We start from the raw sequence: 20,262 nt of genomic DNA, 5'->3' as shown, positions 1-20,262 counted from the left end.
TATGGGCTTTAAAGCCGTGTACTTGTGTGGGGGGGTGTATTATTGCACTGTAGGTCTGGGAGGTATAAGGCCACTCACGGGACATTTGCATTAGTGGGCAGGTTATCTTACTGGCTGGGCTCCATGTTTGTTTCTGGTGGTTGGGATTTTACAAAACAGTGTCTTTCAAAAACGTGTACTTTAATGTCCTCCTAGGTTATTTCTAAGCTACAAATCAGAATACATACAGTCCCTTAGAGGGGTTGTCTCGCGAAAGCAAGTGGGGTTATACACTTCTGTATGGCCATATTAATGCACTTTGTAATATGCATCGTGCATTAAATATGAGCCATACAGAAGTTATTCACTTACCTTCCCTGCGCTGGCGTCCCCGTCGCCATGGCTCCGTCTAACTTCAGCGTCTAATCGCCCGATTAGACGCGCTTGCGCAGAAGGGTCTTCTGCCTTCGGGTCTGTCCGGCAGCAGATGTATATTACAAAGTGCATTAATATGGCCATTAACCCCACTTGCTTTCGCGAGACAACCCCTTTAATGTCAATGGAGAGCCCGGGATCTGCTGTACGGACTGCTTCAACAGGAAAACATGTCCTTTTATTCTAGTGCTGCTGCTTGTTGTACATGAGCAGACCAGTAACAAGGCCGCTTTATGGAACGTCCTACATGGAGTCTGCTGCATGCATCTTTTTTTTTAACTAGTGAGGAAAGACCCTACAAATAGACCATGTTCTCATACTACAGCAGTATATAGTGCGCTGTAACCCCTGTTATAATGCTACAGTGTAGACAATAGTATAATACTGCTGCTGTGTATATAGTGCACTGTAGACAATAGTATAATACTGCAGCTGTGTATATAGTGCACTATAGACAATATTATACTGCAGCTGTGTATATGCACTGTAGACAATAGTATAATACTGCTGCTGTGTATATAGTGCACTGTAGACAATACTATAATACTGCAGCTGTCTATATAGTGCACTGTAGACAATAGTATAATACTGCAGCTGTCTATATAGTGCACTGTAGACAATAGTATAATACTGCAGCTATGTATATAGTGCACTATAGACAATATTATACTGCAGCTGTGTATATGCACTGTAGACAATAGTATAATACTGCAGCTGTGTATATGGTGCACTGTAGATAGACAATAGTATAATACTGCAGCTGTGTATATAGTGCACTGTAGTCAATACTATAATACTGCAGCTGTGTATATAGTGCACTGTAGAGAATAGTATAATACTGCAGCTGTCTATATAGTGCACTGTAGACAATAGTATAATACTGCAGCTGTCTATATAGTGCACTGGACACACTAGTATAATACTGCAGCTGTGTATATAGTGCACTGTAGACAATAGTATAATACTGCAGCAGTGTATATGGTGCACTGTAGACAATAGTATACTGCAGCTGTGTATATAGTGCACTGTAGACAATAGTATAACACTGCAGCTATGTATATAGTGTACTATAGACAATAGTATAATACTGCAGCTGTGTATATGGTGCACTGTAGACAATAGTATAATACTGCAGCTGTGTATAGTGTACTATAGACAATAGTATAATACTGCAGCTGTGTATATGGTGCACTGTAGACAATAGTATAATACTGCAGCTGTGTATATAGTGCACTGTAGACAATAGTATAATACTGCAGCTGTGTATATAGTGCACTGTAGACAATATTATACTGCAGCTGTGTATATGCACTGTAGACAATAGTATAATACTGCAGCTGTGTATATGGTGCACTGTAGACAATAGTATAATACTGCAGCTGTGTATAGTGTACTATAGACAATAGTATAATACTGCAGCTGTGTATATGGTGCACTGTAGACAATAGTATAATACTGCAGCTGTGTATATAGTGCACTGTAGATAGACAATAGTATAATACTGCAGCTGTGTATATAGTGCACTGTAGACAGTAGTATAATACTTCAGCTGTGTATATGGTGCACTGTAGACAATAGTATAATACTGCAGCTGTGTATATAGTGCACTGTAGACAATAGTATAATACTGCAGCTGTGTATATAGTGCACTGTAGATAGACAATAGTATAATACTGCAGCTGTGTATATAGTGCACTGTAGACAATAGTATAATACTGCAGCTGTGTATATAGTACACTGTAGATAGACAATAGTATAATACTGCAGCTGTGTATATAGTGCACTGTAGACAGTAGTATAATACTTCAGCTGTGTATATGGTGCACTGTAGACAATAGTATAATACTGCAGCTGTGTATATAGTGCACTGTAGACAATAGTATAATACTGCAGCTGTGTATATAGTGCACTGTAGATAGACAATAGTATAATACTGCAGCTGTGTATATAGTGCACTGTAGACAATAGTATAATACTGCAGCTGTGTATATAGTGCACTGTAGATAGACAATAGTATAATACTGCAGCTGTGTATATAGTGCACTGTAGATAGACAATAGTATAATACTTCAGCTGTGTATATGGTGCACTGTAGACAATAGTATAATACTGCAGCTGTGTATATAGTGCACTATAGACAAAAGTATAATACTGCAGCTGTGTATATGGTGCACTGTAGACAATAGTATAATACTGCAGCTGTGTATATGGTGCACTGTAGACAATAGTATAATACTGCAGCTGTGTATATAGTGCACTATAGACAAAAGTATAATACTGCAGCTGTGTATATGGTGCACTGTAGACAATAGTATAATACTGCAGCTGTGTATATGGTGCACTGTAGACAATAGTATAATACTGCAGCTGTGTATATAGTGCACTGTAGACAATAGTATAATACTGCAGCTGTGTATATGGTGCACTGTAGACAATAGTATAATACTGCAGCTGTGTATATGGTGCACTGTAGACAATAGTATAATACTGCAGCTGTGTATATAGTGCACTGTAGACAATAGTATAATACTGCAGCTGTGTATATAGTGCACTGTAGATAGACAATAGTATAATACTGCAGCTGTGTATATAGTGCACTGTAGACAGTAGTATAATACTTCAGCTGTGTATATGGTGCGCTGTAGACAATAGTATAATACTGCAGCTGTGTATATAGTGCACTATAGACAAAAGTATAATACTGCAGCTGTGTATATGGTGCACTGTAGACAATAGTATAATACTGCAGCTGTGTATATAGTGCACTGTAGACAATAGTATAATACTGCAGCTGTGTATATGGTGCACAGTAAAATATGTTGACATTTTACATCTGGTTAGAGAAATGAAATCCCACAATGGCAAAAACTGCATATCTGGCTTTCTTCTCTGTGCTGAGAATGGATTTTCCTGGTTCTGGGTGAACACTGTGGCCTTTCTATCTGCTTATGTTTGCGGCCCGACTTTGCTGGCCTTTGTGAATGCAGCTGTTCCATTTGATGGTAACAAGTGCAGCCGGTGGGGAGGGCTCCGGCTGATGCAGGAAGAGGTGATTCAGTGGTGAATACCGCCTGATTATAGCCCAGTGACACATTGCAATGAGCTGCTCCTTTATTAGTGGAATAACATTTTGCTTCTGCCATGTACGTAGAGGTACACTGATGATTGCCAATGATTGCGTTCTGCATGATTAGATGGCCTTTCTTCTCATCTGTGAGATGATGGGGTATGTGGTGGATATGCACAAGCTACCTTCCAAAGAAAAGATTTTCCAGGGTTTGCAGTATCCAGTAGTGTAAAGGAATACACGGCTCATACTGGTTACATGTAATCGTGGATCAGAACTGAAGGCCTATCTGTTATAGTACATCTGTGACTCTTGGGAGCAGTCCCTGTATCTCGCTACACTGCGGGATCCCGTCAGGGGGTTCCATGATCGTGGCAGTAAGCGGCATTGTAACAGAACCATTCACTGTGGTCAGTGGAACAGACGCCACTTGGGAGTCTGTTTGACAAGGTTCCTGTTAATTTCTGCTATATTTAGTGTATAGAATAGTGTAGTTGATTTACATTATTAACTAGTAGAGCAGAAACAAGCAGAAGCTTTGTCAAACGAACACCAAAGTTGTGTCCATTTCATTGACTGTGAATGGTTCCCTTTATGTTTTGGGGGTTCTGTCATAATGCGATTTTCTGCATCTGTGATAGAACCCCCAGACAGCATCCTGCAGTGTAGTGAAAAAACTGTGGGCACACTCCCTTAACATCCATGTCATCACATACGGTTAGTTTTTTTTACATGTAGTGCTATTTAGGCTATTTCATGAGTGATTCGTGCCACAGTACTGAGACCCTAGGTTTCCCTGGCCTACTCTAACCTAGCCTACTCCCTCCTTAAAGTCTATGGAGTAACTCCTTTTTCTTTGATTTCGGTTTCCTACCCTTCCATCTTGCATTCTTCAGCCTCTTCCTGGGACCACTGGGACGGAGCTTAATAATTCTCCCTTTGTTTACTTGCTGAACTTCCTACTCTGTATACTGTTTGTTCCGTTGCTACACCTCTTTATTGGACTATTGTCCACCTCTATATTGGACCATTGTCTATATGATCTGCTTTTATTGCTTTTTCAACTTCACTGGTTAGTATTGTTGTATGAGCAGTTATCTGATCAACCTTATTTTCTACATATAGTAGTTCGGGATAAGACTAATTGAAACAAAACAACTTGATTATTGATGGCTGAGGTCAATGAAAATGCAAGCAGCTAAAAGGATGCCATAACTGTAATTTACACTGAATGGCAGCTGTATTGGAGCCACCCATCCAGTAGTGCTTTGGTCTTCATCGTGTAATAGATACTGATAGGTATTGAAGTCATTGTGCAGGGATACTGGCCTAGGTGAACAGGATAGCCTCCTGCAGTTGTGGCAGATTAGAAGTTGGTACTGGCATGTTTTGGACAGCTGGCAGTTAGGGGTCATCAGTTAATGCTGCTTACACCAAATTCTGACTCTCCTATCAACATAGTGCAGCAGAAATCTGGATTCAGCTGACCAGGCAGCGTTTTTCGACTGCTCAGTGATCCAATGTTTTTGTGCTTTTGTCTACTAGTCTGTCCTTCTGTGTCTTTCAGACAGGAATGGCACTTGAACAGGTCACCAACTGTTATAGCCAATCTGCTAAGAAGCAACAAACTGGGCATTAGTTGGAGCAATTCAACTGCAATTTACTTGACACTGAATCGCCTACTAGAATGAGTCTTGACAATCCTCCTCTGATCCCCCTTTGTTTTGTTCCATTTTTCCATCCCTGTCTCCGTCACCTGATTGCCTGTCACACTTTAGACATCTCCTATGTATATTGCAGTATCTCGCATGCAGTGCATCATCTTGTCTAATGCCCATCACTCACCATCTTGATGCTGAGATTTCTCCATGCTCAATTTCTCTATGCTCAAACACTCCCATGATGAATCGGATCAGATGATCAGCTAGAGCCTGTACCATCTCTGCCTATTGGGAGGACACTGCTATTACCTTCTTTATTATTTATTCACGTAAATAAACTACAGATCATAATTATGCAGGCAGGAGGATGAGCTGTGATCTCATTCTATTATGACTGTGTGATCATCAGCAGTAACTGTTTTAGGACTTCCCCCCCCCCCCCCCCCCCCACACACACACACACCCTATGAAGATCTTGTGTGATAGACTCCAAGTAATATCACGGGGAATTATGTTGACTGAGAACTAAGAAGGTAAAGCCAAGTAATTCCCAAAGGATCAGAATGAGATCACATGACCCACCTGAAGTGAAGGACTCTAGGAATATTCAGATAGAACGAAAGAAATAACCAAGGTAATACTAGCTGATTTATATATGCTGGGAGGCTAGTTACATCATGAATTAAAAAAAGCAAACCGACACGGGAGTGGCTCTTTAAATGAGTTCACATGTTGCAAAAATTGTGGGAAACCGACATCCCTTAGAACAATCTTCAAGTACCGACAGAATACCGCATTTGTAAGAAGGCACAGCGATCGGCTTGTTACGATGACTGGCCTTATGAGTATGTAGGAATGTCTACCAGTCTCATGGAATACACACCATTAATAATCCAGGTGCAGGGAGATGTCCTCGGTGATTAATCCATCGAGCTGCTCCAGGGGAAGAGTCATGTTTCATAGCAGATACTATGCTGTCATTTATTTCCTCATTGTTGAAGGGCTGTAAATAAATCATTTCTCTAATGTGACTGTTACTTTGTGTCGATGTAAATATTCACACGCTTCCTCTTTGTTCTCTTGCAGCTCCCTGCTGACTTCACCAAGCTGCACATTACTGACAGCCTCCATCCACAGGTGACCCAGGTGTCCTCCAGTCATTCAGGATGTAGCATCACTAGTGATTCTGGGAGCAGCAGCTTGTCTGACATCTACCAGGTAAGCTCATACATGGCGGGGGGCTTGGACATTTTAAAGATGGTCTTCTGGATGACTATTCATTGTCTCGGCCATGTGACATGTCAACAAATTAATCTTATAATGTATGGGGATTATCGAGCAGTTTCCAAAGGCTTTGTGAGTGATCACATGTTCACTATTATGTAATACAAAGGTACATAGTTTGGATTTTCTTTATGATGGTCTGGAGGTGACATCATGGCGGCTTATTGTACTGAATTATGTGTGTAGGTTGTATTTTAAATGTTCAAAGTGGCCATTTTCCATGCGGTTTTTTATTTATTTATTTTTTATTTATTTTTTTTAATGCGTTTGCGATCTGTTTTAGATCTGTTTTTTTTCAATTCTGTGCATTTTGTTTTTAAATGTGGTCCCCATAGTAACATGCATTAAAAACATATCACACTTGCTTGTAAATCACATGGCTTGTGATATGTTATTTTATACTTCATAGAAAATAATGGGTGATTCTTGAACACAAATCGCACAAAAATAGACTTCTTTAAATCTCATCTGCTTTGTAATATGCGGTGTATTTTCCACACATTAATGCACTATGTGCTAAGGTGTGGTCCATGCATGTGGAGGTCACCAGGGAAGGGAGTTCTTTATTTGGCACGTTCCGGTTGGGTCAGGTAGCCAGCTCAAGGTTGACTCAACCTCCCTTCATTCAGAGGTCTGTAAAATGAGTACCTAACTTGCTGCGGGGTACAGATGACTGGGGAAGGCAATGGCAAACCATCCTGCAAAAACTGCCTTCCAAGAAAACCCTAGGCGTCAGTCATGCTTGCACCAGGGGACTTGACCTACAGCAAAGAGAGACCCAACAGGACCATTTATTACATGTTCGTCTTTACTGTAGGGGTGTTCAAACCTTTTCTTCTTTTGGCAGCTCCTCTTTGCAGCATGCAATGCTAGTCTTGTCATTGGAATGACACAAACCTTAATGGAATCCCAACAGACCCTTTCAGTAACTGAGATCATGGAGCAAGCTGTATGTCAGCCGGACAGCTTCATTTAAGGAACACGTTGTCCGTTTAGTTGAGAAGTTCTTTTCCCAGCTGACATGCCCTATATCTTTAGGGTCTTTTCCCAGGAGCCAGCTTTGTCTATGACTTGTAGAGGTCCATGTGCTTGCCCCCAAATTAACATCATTCAAATAAATGGAACTGATTCAGTTTTAGAAATTCCTGCAAGAAATGTGCTGCCTGTCAATAATATCCCCATTCCTTCCGTGCCATTTCTTCTCTCTGGTAGGTAAAACCCGCCAGTACCCACCACACGACTTTCAGCCCCATCACCGCTATATGCAGCATCTTCTTACGAGTGAGGACACTGGAGTGCCGCTATGACCACATCGCTTTGTGAACTGAAAGTGCTTTTTCTTTTGCACTGACTCACATCTATTTTCAGCCTGACCTTGATAACAATATCCTGTTTTCTCCGGACCAAAGCTTTAATGGCAGGCTAGATTCCTGTTCACATCATGTGACTCGCAGACGCTCAGGATGTTGGTCTTCAAGGTGAACAGGCAGCCATTGTTCTGCATTCATACAGGCTTTACAAGAAAGAAACCGGCTAATGAAGACCTGCAAACCAATTTCTTGAAATGTAAAAATAAGTATCTCAGTCATTGCCCGGCATGGATGCTCTGACGAGGACTTGATGGTTGACCGGTGTTTGGGAGGAGTAGGGCGCACACAGACATTAGTATTGTTCACGTTCTCCTGATTGTTGGATTATTTTACTTGGAAGCTCATGTAAGGAAAGTACAAATAAACAAACAGATTGAAAGGGGTAGGGCTATTCATTGTTACCATGGCCATGAAGTGAGAAGTTAGAGTAGTTATTGGATTACTAGTTGTTGCCCTTGCTTCAGCTCTTCTTGTGCTGGCAGATGGCTGCAGATAGCACCGTCCTGCACTTACAGTCTGTGGGCAGATTGAGAATCTGCTAGTAATTAAATTGCTACATGCAGACCGAGAGACTGAATCCAAAGCTGGCAGATGTAATGTACTAGGAAGGGCTGTTAGAAGCCTTCTGCCAGCTTCAAATGAACTGAAGGGCCTGGCAGTAGAAGGCGATGCAGCATGGAAAAATCTGCCCTCCCGTCTACTATTCGCAAAGATGCAGAAGTAAACATTTTTTTTTTTTTGCTCATGGAAACCATTTTGAGTCTGTTTCCTTCTAGAGGAACTCGCAGCAGAGGAGAACGAGAAGACAAGTCTAATTACAGTGTATAGAACAGAAGGGTGTAGAGGTGATGATAAATGGACTATTACAATGGCAAGAAAGTGACCCTCTCGCTCAGTAAACGATACTCACCGTTTATCTGTTAGATATGTGTTTGTAATTATGACTTGCGGGTCTTTACGCAGGCAGATGATATTCTCGTTAATGAGCGCCAATCAGCAATAGCTTGTGTAAAAGGTGCTTGTTACGCCCTTTTACATGCGGCAGAGGATGGGGATGGATTATCATTACTACCATCGTTTGTTCCCATACTGATTGCATTAGTTGGCCGCCTAAGTGATCCCATCATCCAACAAATGAGTTGATCGCGGAGATGATTTTAGTGGCCGGTGATTGGGCAGGCAAACATTCGGACTTGATCGCTGGCCCATATAAAAGGGCCTTCACATTACCATTGGAGCAAGTTTTGTTAGTAATCAATGCAGAAATCAGTCATTTCAAGGGTTCACTTACTTTTCTTTGAACTGTTTTAGTAGTGTCTTTCTCATATGTATCATTACACACATGGGAAAAAAAAATCACATGCGGATGATCTTCACTGCTTTGCGGGCGCCTATGCATCCCTATGGGCGGCTCGATTTGCGGTTCTCCCACGCGGGTTCTGCAAATCAAATCTGCCCGTGTACATTGGGCCTAACTCTCATGACGAGCTGTAGAAGATCGTTATGACTTGCTCTGTCAGTGTCGTCTTCCGCCATCGTCCCGGGGGACTGCTGGCATATACAGCCTCAGAAGCCGTATTATTAGAAATGCTCAGGCTAATGCTCCTCCATGTTTAAATGCCAGATTTGATTACAGGCGCTGGATGCGATGAAGCATAGACTTTAGGGCTGGCCAAAACATGATTGTTTTCTAAAAGATTTAACTTGGGCTTGCTGAAAACACTTTAGCCCAATTAAAATAATGAAAGTATTGTAATGTGTGTCTATAGGTTTACAATGATGGCCGATTATTACGCCTCTGTTCAATGTAAAGGCATTTAAAAGGTGACAATCGGGCTGTATAGGTTTAGTGTAACATTAATAAAGACGGATGATTGCGCTCCTCGGCTGTGGTAATATGCGCTGCAGTTAATATTAATAGCCATTTAAAGGCTTATTACGATTAAAGGAGCACAAACATTCAATTAAAATGTATTACGGATTGCAGATCCCTCATGCATATTCAGTGCAGCAGATTAATGAGAATTATCACCCAGTAATACAGACAAGCGCTGTCGTCTTAAAGACCCCCATTTAGTGAGCACTGATTGGAACAATGGTTCCTGAATAGTAGTATTACTGACTACAAAGTAACCCTGTGTAAAAAAAAAAAAAAAAAAAAAAAAAAAAATCTATATTTTTTTTCTTCTAAATTTTGCTTCCTCTGCCATCATGTTGTATTAACATTACCACAGGCGTTAATACCGGTTGTGTGATGTATGGAGGGAGAGAACAGCCGTTTTCTTCATACGTGAATAAATCATGGCATCATCAGATGGCCCTCAGTATTGATCTCATAACAGGCCTCTTTAAATATTAATTCCCCTTCTGAATTTTGTATGTCAAGCATTTTGCATGGTAAGAACACTCATTAAAAAAGAGACAGACCTATTTGGTTAAATTAATGCGACAGGCTGATCATTTGTGCAGCTCCTACGGGGTCTCCGGTGTATGTTGGGCTGATAGACATTAATTGTAGCCTTCTGCAATAGATTTTATAAACTTAGCACTTTGAAGAGTGTCTTCTTCCTGCAGTATACTAGTCTTAAGGCCACCATACACATTAGACAGCAGTCAACCGATCCTTCTGATTGTCACTTGTGTATGTTGGCCGCAGCCAGAGCTATCGGACTCCACTGTTCCCATGTAAGACACATGAGCGCTCGACTGAACTTGGTGCTCCTGTATATGGGGTAGTGGAGAGAAGTAATGGACAGCAACTGAAGGCATATGGCCATCTCTACAGTTATGAGTTTAATCACAGGTCCGGATGGTGACTGTAAAAACTTAAATTTCAGGGATTTTATTGGATTTTTTTTTTTTTAAGTTCCCTGGTTTCTTAGGGGGCTTTCTCTTTCTGCCATTATACAATGGTACCATCTGCTGGCTAGAGCCAGTACTGCGGAATGGGACATGCTGGAGAGGCCCATGACAACAGAGCAGCCAGTAAAATACAGTAAGAATACCCTGCGGGACGTCTTTCAACATCGGAGCTGTACAGCCTTCATTCAGAATGTCTTCAGACGTCAGACAGTGGATTGGAAAGGGTTAATGGACTGGCCTAAAAAAAGACTAGGCGATTGCCTTCTAGAATGTTTAGATTTCTTAGTACATTTGCTACTTTGCTCCTGGAGCCTAAGCCTGTTTTTATACAGCTTTTTTCTGTAAGTGTATGTTTACACGTAACAGAAATGCTGCAGATTTTGTCCTGGAATTTTGCCGCTATGTGTAAATGTACCCTGAGGGTATCCTGGCACCAGGCATGGTGGTTAATGGGCTCAGTTACGTCTTGCATACACTGTAGGGCACAGTAATAAATTCAGTTGTGCCACTGGAAACCACCTTGACATGCTCAATGGTTGATAAAGGGTTAAGAAAAGTGAATTGCATTTTTTTAGCTGCAATTGTGACGTAACCTGAAGTTAATGTTGTTGCCTGTGATGGGCATAGATTATGGCCTGTTCAGGAGACGCGGAGGACAGACCCTAGCACTCTAGAACACCGCTGAGATGCCGCTTCCGGAATGTGGTCACGTGTTGCCATAAAGCATTATTCTCCGTTGCAAATACAAGGAAAAGCCACAAGGGATTACTTCTGTGTTTAGAAAAAGATGAGTAATTAGAAGCTCTTGTTTGCTTTGGTCTTAAGATTTCTAGATGGTAAATAAAAAGCTCTCTTCGGTAGAGGTTACAGCCTCCAGCATAGATATCCAGCTAGACTAGTCTGCGAGCCCTTCTGACTCACATATTTAGGATTAATCACTTGATAACACTAAATTGTTGCAGAGTTTTGTTTGTGAAATCTGCAACAAAATCCGGCACAATATAAGTGATGGACCGGTAAAAATAAGCCCCATACGCTCACTATGTAATAACTCTAGGCATGCCGAGGATCTTCAGACCCCACAGTATACTCTATCCATTGCAGACATGTCATCGTTTTCATTCATTGCTATGTACGGGGTCACTTGTGGCAGTAGCCAAACCAAAATCCACATGGTTATCATTGTAGATACGCCAGTTTGATGGCTAACACTTTACAAATTGTGTATTTAACCATCCTTCACATTTTGAGTCTCCTTTTCTACCTCGGTTATGGGATTTTTCCAGCCTTTGCCTCTCGCTCCCCCCGCCCCTCTCCATTGAAATAACACAGCGGCCATTCGCTACTGAACGGCGGCTGTTAAAACAGAACGATGAGTGATGAGGTTAATCGCTGGTCTTTTATGCAGTGTAGTTTAAACAGCGGCTGTTCAGTAGTGAACGGCCACTATGTTATCTCAATGGAGGGGGTGGGGGAGTGAGAGGAGAGCAATCTCCTGCACTGCCACGCCCCCCTGATGGCCGCTCCGTGAACCAGCCTGCTCTGCTAGCTCCTGTGCAGGAGCATGGGAGCGAGGAAACGCAAGGACGAGTGTTGGGCATAGTTTGCCCAACATTCGTCCCATGTAAAAGGACCTTTAGACTATCATATGACTATGAAAGGTTGATTGCTAATAATTAGAACAGCATGCGGTCCTACCATAGCAAAGCAATCGGATACATTGAAATCCTTATGAATCATTAGGAACATTTCCAAGCTGCTTAAATGTAGGCTGATACATTGATAAAGGTCAAAAATTATCTCCAATCAGATACAACGAAGCCTACTTAAAGGGCCATCCCACTAGTAAATATTTATTGTCAGATCCTGAAAAAATAACAATATTTGCCCTTTGCATAGATAAAAAAGGATTGGCCTTCGGACCAAGTTAGGCCTTTGGACCAGACTCCATGGTACAATTCTCTGTCTGCAGTAGGGATTATTATGATGGCTGCCTGAGGGGGAAGACAACCCAGTTGGAAATGTACTGAGCACTATGTGTAAGGCTGTCAGAGGGGGAAGGAGTCTGACTGGTGGTAATGCCGGATGGGGAGTGAAGGATTTGAGTGTGTGCAAAGGGTTTTGGAAGTTGTATGACACTGCCAAGCAGCTCACCCACAATAGTGCAGATGGTGCTGAGGTGGATACAAAGAAAGGAAAGAGAATGAAAAAGGTATATTTCTGGGCGTAAATTGTGCAAAGTTGTTTAAAATGGCGTATGGTGTTTCCCCACCCCCATTTTTGGCATAATTTGGTTTGTTGAATAACTCCTTTTAAAGTGACCCTCCAGTCCTGGACAAACCAAGATGGCCGCACTGCTTCTACAGTAATAGTCGAAGACACTGCATGCGGCTTACACACCGTGCATTAGTATGCATCTGGTAGTCTGAGAAGCTGTGCGGCCACCTTTGTTTGCCCAGGACTGGAGTTATTTGTGAAATGTGTTTATTTCTCTTTTGCTGCTGTTGATGTGAATACTCCGATACTACATTCACATTTATGGGGCTTTTGATACCTTTTTTTTGCCTTCTGCAGCCTCTGGTTCCCCAGAACCTGATGGCGGCTGCCTGTTCTCTGTGGCAGCCAGGAGACACTGAATGTCCATTATGTCCTCTGCGGGAGCGATGTCACATTCATTTGTTTCCTGCAATAATAATAGTCATTCAGGTTTCATTAACACTTTAGGTGTCAGGAAGGTCTGCATGTGGCAGAGGTCCGTCATAATGAACTGAACCTTCATTCACATGAGCGCATGCTCTCCAGAGGTCGATAGTAAATGTTTTTGCGAGAAAAGGCTGCAGTACATTTCAGTAACATGATGTGCAAACTACCTTCCAGTTCAGCCTATTACCCCCCAATGTTGACCCAGAGGAGGGCAAAAAAAATCCAATGAGGTAGAAGCCAATTTTCCCCACTTAAGGGGAAAAAAATTCCCTCCCGACTCCAATCTGAATAATCCCCGGATCAACAACCCTTCTGAAGTTATTACTGATTAGAACATTCATCAGGATGGATCCAACTTTGTGAAAGACTTTTCAAAGCACCATAGATGTCCAATTACTATATATTGATTGTCACAGATGTAGCAATTAATATAGGGTAAAAATCGCCTTAAAATGTAAACTATAGTAATTTCTGGGTAAAACCCTGTACCCATGTACCTGGAAGTCCCGATGCAACTTCATCCCCACCGTTTGTCCCCACAATTGCTATCCTGCTTTGCCATGACAGCAGTTCCTCTCTTCTTCCTAGCCAAGTGCAGACAAGTATCTTCTGTACATTTGGCCCCAGGGCTTGCAGGAGCGGATGTCCCATGCTGATCAACATTATTTTTGGGATTACTGGAAGGTGACTTCTTGGCAGCTTCCTATGATATTGGTCTATGCAGCTGTCAATAGGCTTGTTACAAGTTGTTACAGTATACATATCTGTCTATAAGTTCCCCTTGTGCGTCACACCAGTCGTCTATGGAAACTGCAGGATGTTCATACAATCAGTGTGCCAACCTAAGTTCAGAGTGAATTGGGAGACAGTCTTGTGTTTTGTAAAGTCAGCCTGCCATTGTAAAACCTGCTTATATGAGGATGATGAAAGTAATTGCCATATTTCATTAGGCTACTCTAATGTAGCCATCAGTGATATATTTCACATTTGGGTTTTGTTTTTTTAAAACCAGGCCACAGAAAGTGAGCCCGGAGATATGGACCTGAGTGGGCTACCAGAGACTGCCGTGGATTCTGAAGATGATGACGATGAAGAGGACATTGAGCGAGCATCCGATCCATTAATGAGTCGCGACATTGTAAGAGACTGCTTGGAGAAAGATCCCATTGACCGGACGGATGATGACATTGGTAAGTCTGGTTACAGGCAGCCACATACAGCCTATCTTTGTAATCCTATTTATTGCTGACAGATAAAGGTTGGGATCTGGTAATCAGTCATTAGAAGAATACCAGATAATGGTACAAGATGAATGAAAACCCCTCATCAATATGTATGTGTACAGAATGAGCTAACTATTTACCTTGCGGTCTGTCTGGGATTATTACTCAGGGTATATCTGTAGCTCATTCTGTACATATTGATGAGGGGTCTTCATTCCTCTTGTACCATTATCTGCAGAATGCATTCTGGAAATTATTCCCATTTTAAATTTACACGGGCAATTTTATCTCGTATCGAGACACACAAAATGTGCAGGGAAATAGAACGTGTTCCTTGCAATGAGGCGGTTTACATGGGCAACATTTCTCACAGAACGATACTGCAAGACAGGAAAATCGCAGCATGTCCTACTGTTCTAGTCCGCAGAAATCTCACCCAATAGGGTGAGAAAAAAATGTCATCACACTTCCACATGCAAGTACAATGCAACTTTAAAAAAAAAATCCCTATCGAGTATTGCATGCTCTGTGCATCACTCTCACATGCCAAATCGGTCAGCGATCCTCAGGCCAAAAATCGCGATAGCCTATATAAATATGGCTTTATACTTATATTAGGCTCAACGATTGTCTCAATTGCATTTTATCCCTCGCTTTTATATAAAATAGCTGTAAAAATTGGCGCTACAATCGTGGTGGACAGTAGGACCACCTAATGCACATGGTGTGCTCTCTCCGAACTCCCGCTATTGTCAGGCTGGCTGTCAGTGACAGTGGGCTACTGCGGATGGTGCAGGCTCAGCTTTTGGGTTTGCACCATCCATAGGACTTAGATGTATGTCCATTTACAGGAATGGCTTCCCACTCTGGATGTAAGTTTACATCCTGTGCAGAACGGGGATAAAATAATATGGATGATTATACCTCCCTGGGAGTACACAGACCTTCAAACCACTGGATACAGCCTAATCCTCCGAATACAAGGAAATCTATCTCTAGGATGAATTATGTAATTAGACTGGAAAGAAAAATTGTATTCTCAAATCTGAATCCATTTGGGGGCAAGGATAGACACCCCGGGGCTTCCCAGTCCAGCCTCCCTGGTTGACTCAGCATTCTGCTTTATAGTGGAGAGTGGAGGTGATGACATTGTAACAGAACTGGGTGTGTTCCAAATATTGTGGACTTCATTCACTCATTTGAAGGGGTTAAATCCACAGTGAAAATCTGCCATGCTGTGCATTGAAAATCCGCACTGCGGGACAGTTTGTGCTGCGGATTCTCTTCGTAGCTTGTGGACAGGATTTCTTTTAAATCCCTTTTACAAATCTTAGGCTGGTTTCACACTGGGCGTATTCCCGCCGGAAATCCCGCGGTTTGGCCGCAGCAAAAACCGCAAGATTTCCGCCGGGAGAACCGCCGCTTTGAAGCGGCCCGGCCGCTCGCTTTTCCGTTGCGGCCGGCGCTCCCATAGAGGAGAGCGCGGCCGCGATGAAAGTAAACAATAAATAGACATGCTGCATCTTTTGAAACCGCGGCTGCGGCGGCCGGAGCCGTGGTTTCAGCCGGACTTACCGCAGCGGATTGGCCGTCCCATGTGGACGAGAGTTCTGAGAAATCTCGGCCACATGGCTGGCTAATACCGGGATTAGCGGCCGCGGGCGGATTTGCCGTGGCAAAACCGCGGCAAATCCGCCCTGTGTGAACCCAGCCTTATAACTATAAGTGCTGCAGATTTTTTTTTGTACAGTGCAAAATCCACAGGATTCCCACAGTGAACATTAGATCATCCGGTATGTTGAAAAGTTTGGCCCCAACTGGTGTTACTGGTGGTGGTTATTGTAAAGCTAGATCTGAGAACCTACATTTACCATCTACTGTCTATTTTATGTAGGATTTTTCCCATCTGCCATTTAATCTAATTGATGTCCTCTTTTCCTTTCTCTGTTCCCCAGAACAACTCCTGGAGTTCATGCATCAGCTGCCAGCTTTTGCCAACATGACAATGTCCGTCAGGCGTGAACTGTGCGCTGTCATGGTGTTTGCTGTGGTGGAGCGAGCAGGAACTGTCGTATTAAATGATGGAGAGGAGGTTAGAGATTTGCTTTTGAAATCTTGTTTTATCATTTTTATGTACAATTTAAAGGGTTCTTTTCATATCAGCTAAACATGACTGAGATGGGATTACAGGGCTGGTCTACGTGGCCCCCATAGCCGGGATTACGGCAACAGCGAAACTGGCTGTTCTGTCTGGTTTCCATAACTCTTAAGCCAAAACGGCATAGTTTGCTGTACCATGCTTTTTGCGCAACTCCCATTAACTTCTATAGTTCAGCTGTTTTAGTAATCTCGACCACCGCAGACAGCGAAACGGGGTCCATGTTACGGTTAGACACCAACCTTCTTGAGATGGGTACCAGTCTTAGATATAGAACCCGCATCTATTAAACGTTAAAGGGGTGGTCCCACTTCTAGCTGTAGGAAGCTCTCTACATTGTGCAGTGGTCCGGGTTGGTACTGCAGGCTGACTCCAATTGAAGTGAATGGCACTCGGCCTGCAATACCAAACTGGGTCACTGCGCAATGTACTGAGCTGTCTACTTCCTACTGCTAGAAGTGGGACATCCCCATTAAAGGCACATCCCATAAATATCGGAGAAGGGAATCCTCTTTTAACGCGGTTCGGTGATTGTAAGTTGTTCAAATCCTACTGATCAACCCACAGATAACCTTAATGAATGTCTATGGTCAGCTTCCATCAGGATCTTGGTTATTGTGTAGAACAGAACACTTCAGAAAATAATAAGAGTCTTCTAACCACTTTTTCTAATAAATATCTGTATCAGTTGGTTTCTCAGGGGTTTATATCGTAAACCCATAAAGGTACAATACAGCGAGGTTGAGCACACCAGTGTGGATTATATTCAGCAGGATGTTAATACCATTTAATTTAATTTCCTCTCTTTCTGGCTCTATAGCTCGATTCCTGGTCAGTCATTTTAAATGGCTCAGTGGAAGTGACATATCCTGACGGGAGAACAGAAATACTTTGCATGGGAAACAGCTTTGGAGTCTCTCCAACCATGGAGAAGGAATACATGAAGGGAGTGATGAGAACCAAAGTGGATGATTGCCAGGTATGTAGGTGAAGATCCGAGCCAGACTGCACAGTATCGCTTTCCCTCTGTAGTCTGACCCTTTTATAGGGAATATCCTGGGGATAGTAATCTACTGTCTTCTTCCTGGCGCTGAAAATAAATGCTTTATATGGCAGAAATAACTTATTTAGCAACAATTTGGAGTGTTTTGTTTCTGTACTAATGCTTACAGTCCTGGCTTATTTAGTCACTTGTGATCACGTATGTTATCTACCCTATATGGAGGCAGTAGCCACGCTCCGCTCGGCCACATTCAGCTTTATATCATGGACCTTGTTTTATAAAGTGCTCATGGAAGTGAGGGATGTGGTGCTTTACAAATACAGTAATAGATACGTTTCCTGTCCACGGCTTTACTTCTGATAGCTACCTGGACTGTGGTTTCCAAACAGGAAGTAATGTTTTGTCTCGAATTGAAAAGATGAGTCCTTTCTCAAGGGGGATTCCAGGATGGGTATAAAATATGTTCTAATCTAGGTGAAGGATCTTGAAATTTTGTTCTAACGCTGCTCAATGATGTAGACCTACTGAAAAATTATCTTGGGAAATGATATGGAGTTATTGGAGTGATAATTGGCAGCTTAGTGATCATTTCTGAATCCAGAGACATTGAGGACTTTTACTGTCATGTGAATATGATCACCCATTTACCTTCAACTCTGCTGCCCAACTAGTCCACCTCTGCCAGCCCTTTCAGTTGGCTACCCAAATGCTCAGCAAATTCAGTTCACAGTCTTATGGACATACAAGGCCATCTACAACCAGTCCCCTCCATACATCCCTGACTTAAAGGGAACCGGTCGGCTTGAACATGGTGTTGATCAGATTGATCTATAGTTTTGTGAGAGGAGATTCACTATAACTTGCATTTTATTCATTTACATCTCTGCTCATCCTGGGCTTTAGAGGTCCAGTGGGCGGTCCTAGCAGTGATCTGCATATCTGTCTGACTGCATATGGAGCAATAAATTATCCTTTTGCTCTGGTATTGTAATCACTTACATCACAATCACAAAGTTTCATTCCTTTCCGACTACTTTTTGTAGGTGCTAGATGTTTTGCTGTCTGCAGTTTGGCCATCATGTTCAAGCTGACAAGTTCCCTTTAATATCATGATACCTCCCCACACACAATCTCCAGATGTAACAAGACCACCTCTCTGTTCTGCTCCTCACACATATTAACTGTGATTTCTTTGTGGCCTGTAAATCATTATCTTCTCTTCCACAGTTTGTTTGCATAGCTCAGCAAGACTATTGCCGTATCCTGAACCAAGTGGAGAAGAACATGCAAAAAGTGGAAGAGGAGGGAGAAATTGTGATGGTCAAAGAGCACAGAGAGCTAGATCGTACCGGCACCAGGAAAGGCCACATCGTTATCAAGGTAACAGAAAAGAGGTTTTGTTTTGTTTTTGACAGTTTTCATCACATAACAATCATGGTAGTGTATAAGGGCTCATGCCCATGAGCGTTGCGGGATATACCTGCAGATTTATGCCACGGAAGTATGGCGATTAAAAACGTCATAGTGCCTGTGAGTGAGCGCGGATTTCCACAGTCCCATAAATATGCTATATCAATGGAGACTTCCCGCAGCATAAATCTGCGGCAAATAGAACATGCGGCGATTTATTTCCCACCGCGGAAATCCACGGCAGAATTCCACAAGTGAGCATTGGCAGGCAGAAAGCTATTAGGTTCAATAGAACCTAATAGGTGCAGAATTCACGTGCGTGAAACACGGAAGAAATGCCCGTCCGTGGGCATTCACCCTAATATTGTAAGGAAACGGCAACACATTAATGGTAGTTTTTGTTTCCTGGTATGTGGTTTCATGCTGCTTAATGTCTTAACTATATGTTCTTCTGTAGGGAACTGCGGAACGGTTAACCATGCATCTTGTAGAAGAACATTCTGTGGTTGACCCAACATACATAGAAGACTTCCTCCTAACCTACAGAACCTTTTTGTCAAGTCCCATGGAAGTTGGGAAGAAGTTGTTGGAGTGGTTTAATGACCCTAGCCTTAGGGACAAGGTGAGATGGGGAAAAGACTGTAATTGTAAACTATAAAAAGGCTGACCTGGGGAAACTGTAGCTCTGGTGAGGTTGTAAGTATTGCCATGGTGCGTAAAGGGAACCTGTCACATTGAAAACACAATCCATTCTGTAGGCTGCATCTTACAGAGCAGGAGGAGCCGAGCAGACTGATATATAGTTGTGTGGGAAAAGACTCGGTATAACTTGTATTTTATTCATTTATATCTCAGGGGTCCAGTAGGTGGTCCCATTAGAGATTAAAAGGTATTTCTGTATGCACAGTCACACACAGCTAGCAGTCAGTTGCTGTTAGGATCGCTAAGTCCAGAATGTGTGGTGATATACATTAATTAAATGAGGTATGCTGAATATTTTCCAATATTTTCAATCTGCTCAGCTCCTTCCACTCTTTAACATGCTGACTGTAGTTTGGACAGCGTGGTCAATCTGACGGGTTCCCTTCAAAGTAAAATATACATTTT

The 20,262-nt window shown here is 42.4% G+C and overlaps 1 protein-coding gene across 6 annotated transcripts in view; it reads left to right on the top strand.

Annotated features, from left to right (window-relative positions):
- The window catches only part of RAPGEF2 (Rap guanine nucleotide exchange factor 2), a 239,202-nt gene that overhangs the window by 193,841 nt on the left and 25,099 nt on the right, over nt 1-20,262 (top strand). For all 6 annotated transcript variants that reach the window (XM_066573574.1, XM_066573576.1, XM_066573573.1 and 3 more), the window contains 6 exons: nt 6,229-6,360; nt 14,374-14,551; nt 16,540-16,676; nt 17,563-17,721; nt 18,973-19,125; nt 19,613-19,777. In XM_066573574.1, the coding sequence (XP_066429671.1) occupies nt 6,229-6,360; nt 14,374-14,551; nt 16,540-16,676; nt 17,563-17,721; nt 18,973-19,125; nt 19,613-19,777 (924 nt within the window). The remainder of the gene's footprint in view (nt 1-6,228; nt 6,361-14,373; nt 14,552-16,539; nt 16,677-17,562; nt 17,722-18,972; nt 19,126-19,612; nt 19,778-20,262) is intronic.

Source organism: Eleutherodactylus coqui, chromosome 7 (genome assembly GCF_035609145.1).
Source record: "Eleutherodactylus coqui strain aEleCoq1 chromosome 7, aEleCoq1.hap1, whole genome shotgun sequence".
Taxonomy (NCBI): Eukaryota; Metazoa; Chordata; class Amphibia; order Anura; family Eleutherodactylidae; genus Eleutherodactylus; species Eleutherodactylus coqui.
The sequence above is the reverse complement of the archived record's forward strand: the minus strand, read 5'-3'. Positions and strand labels throughout refer to the sequence as shown.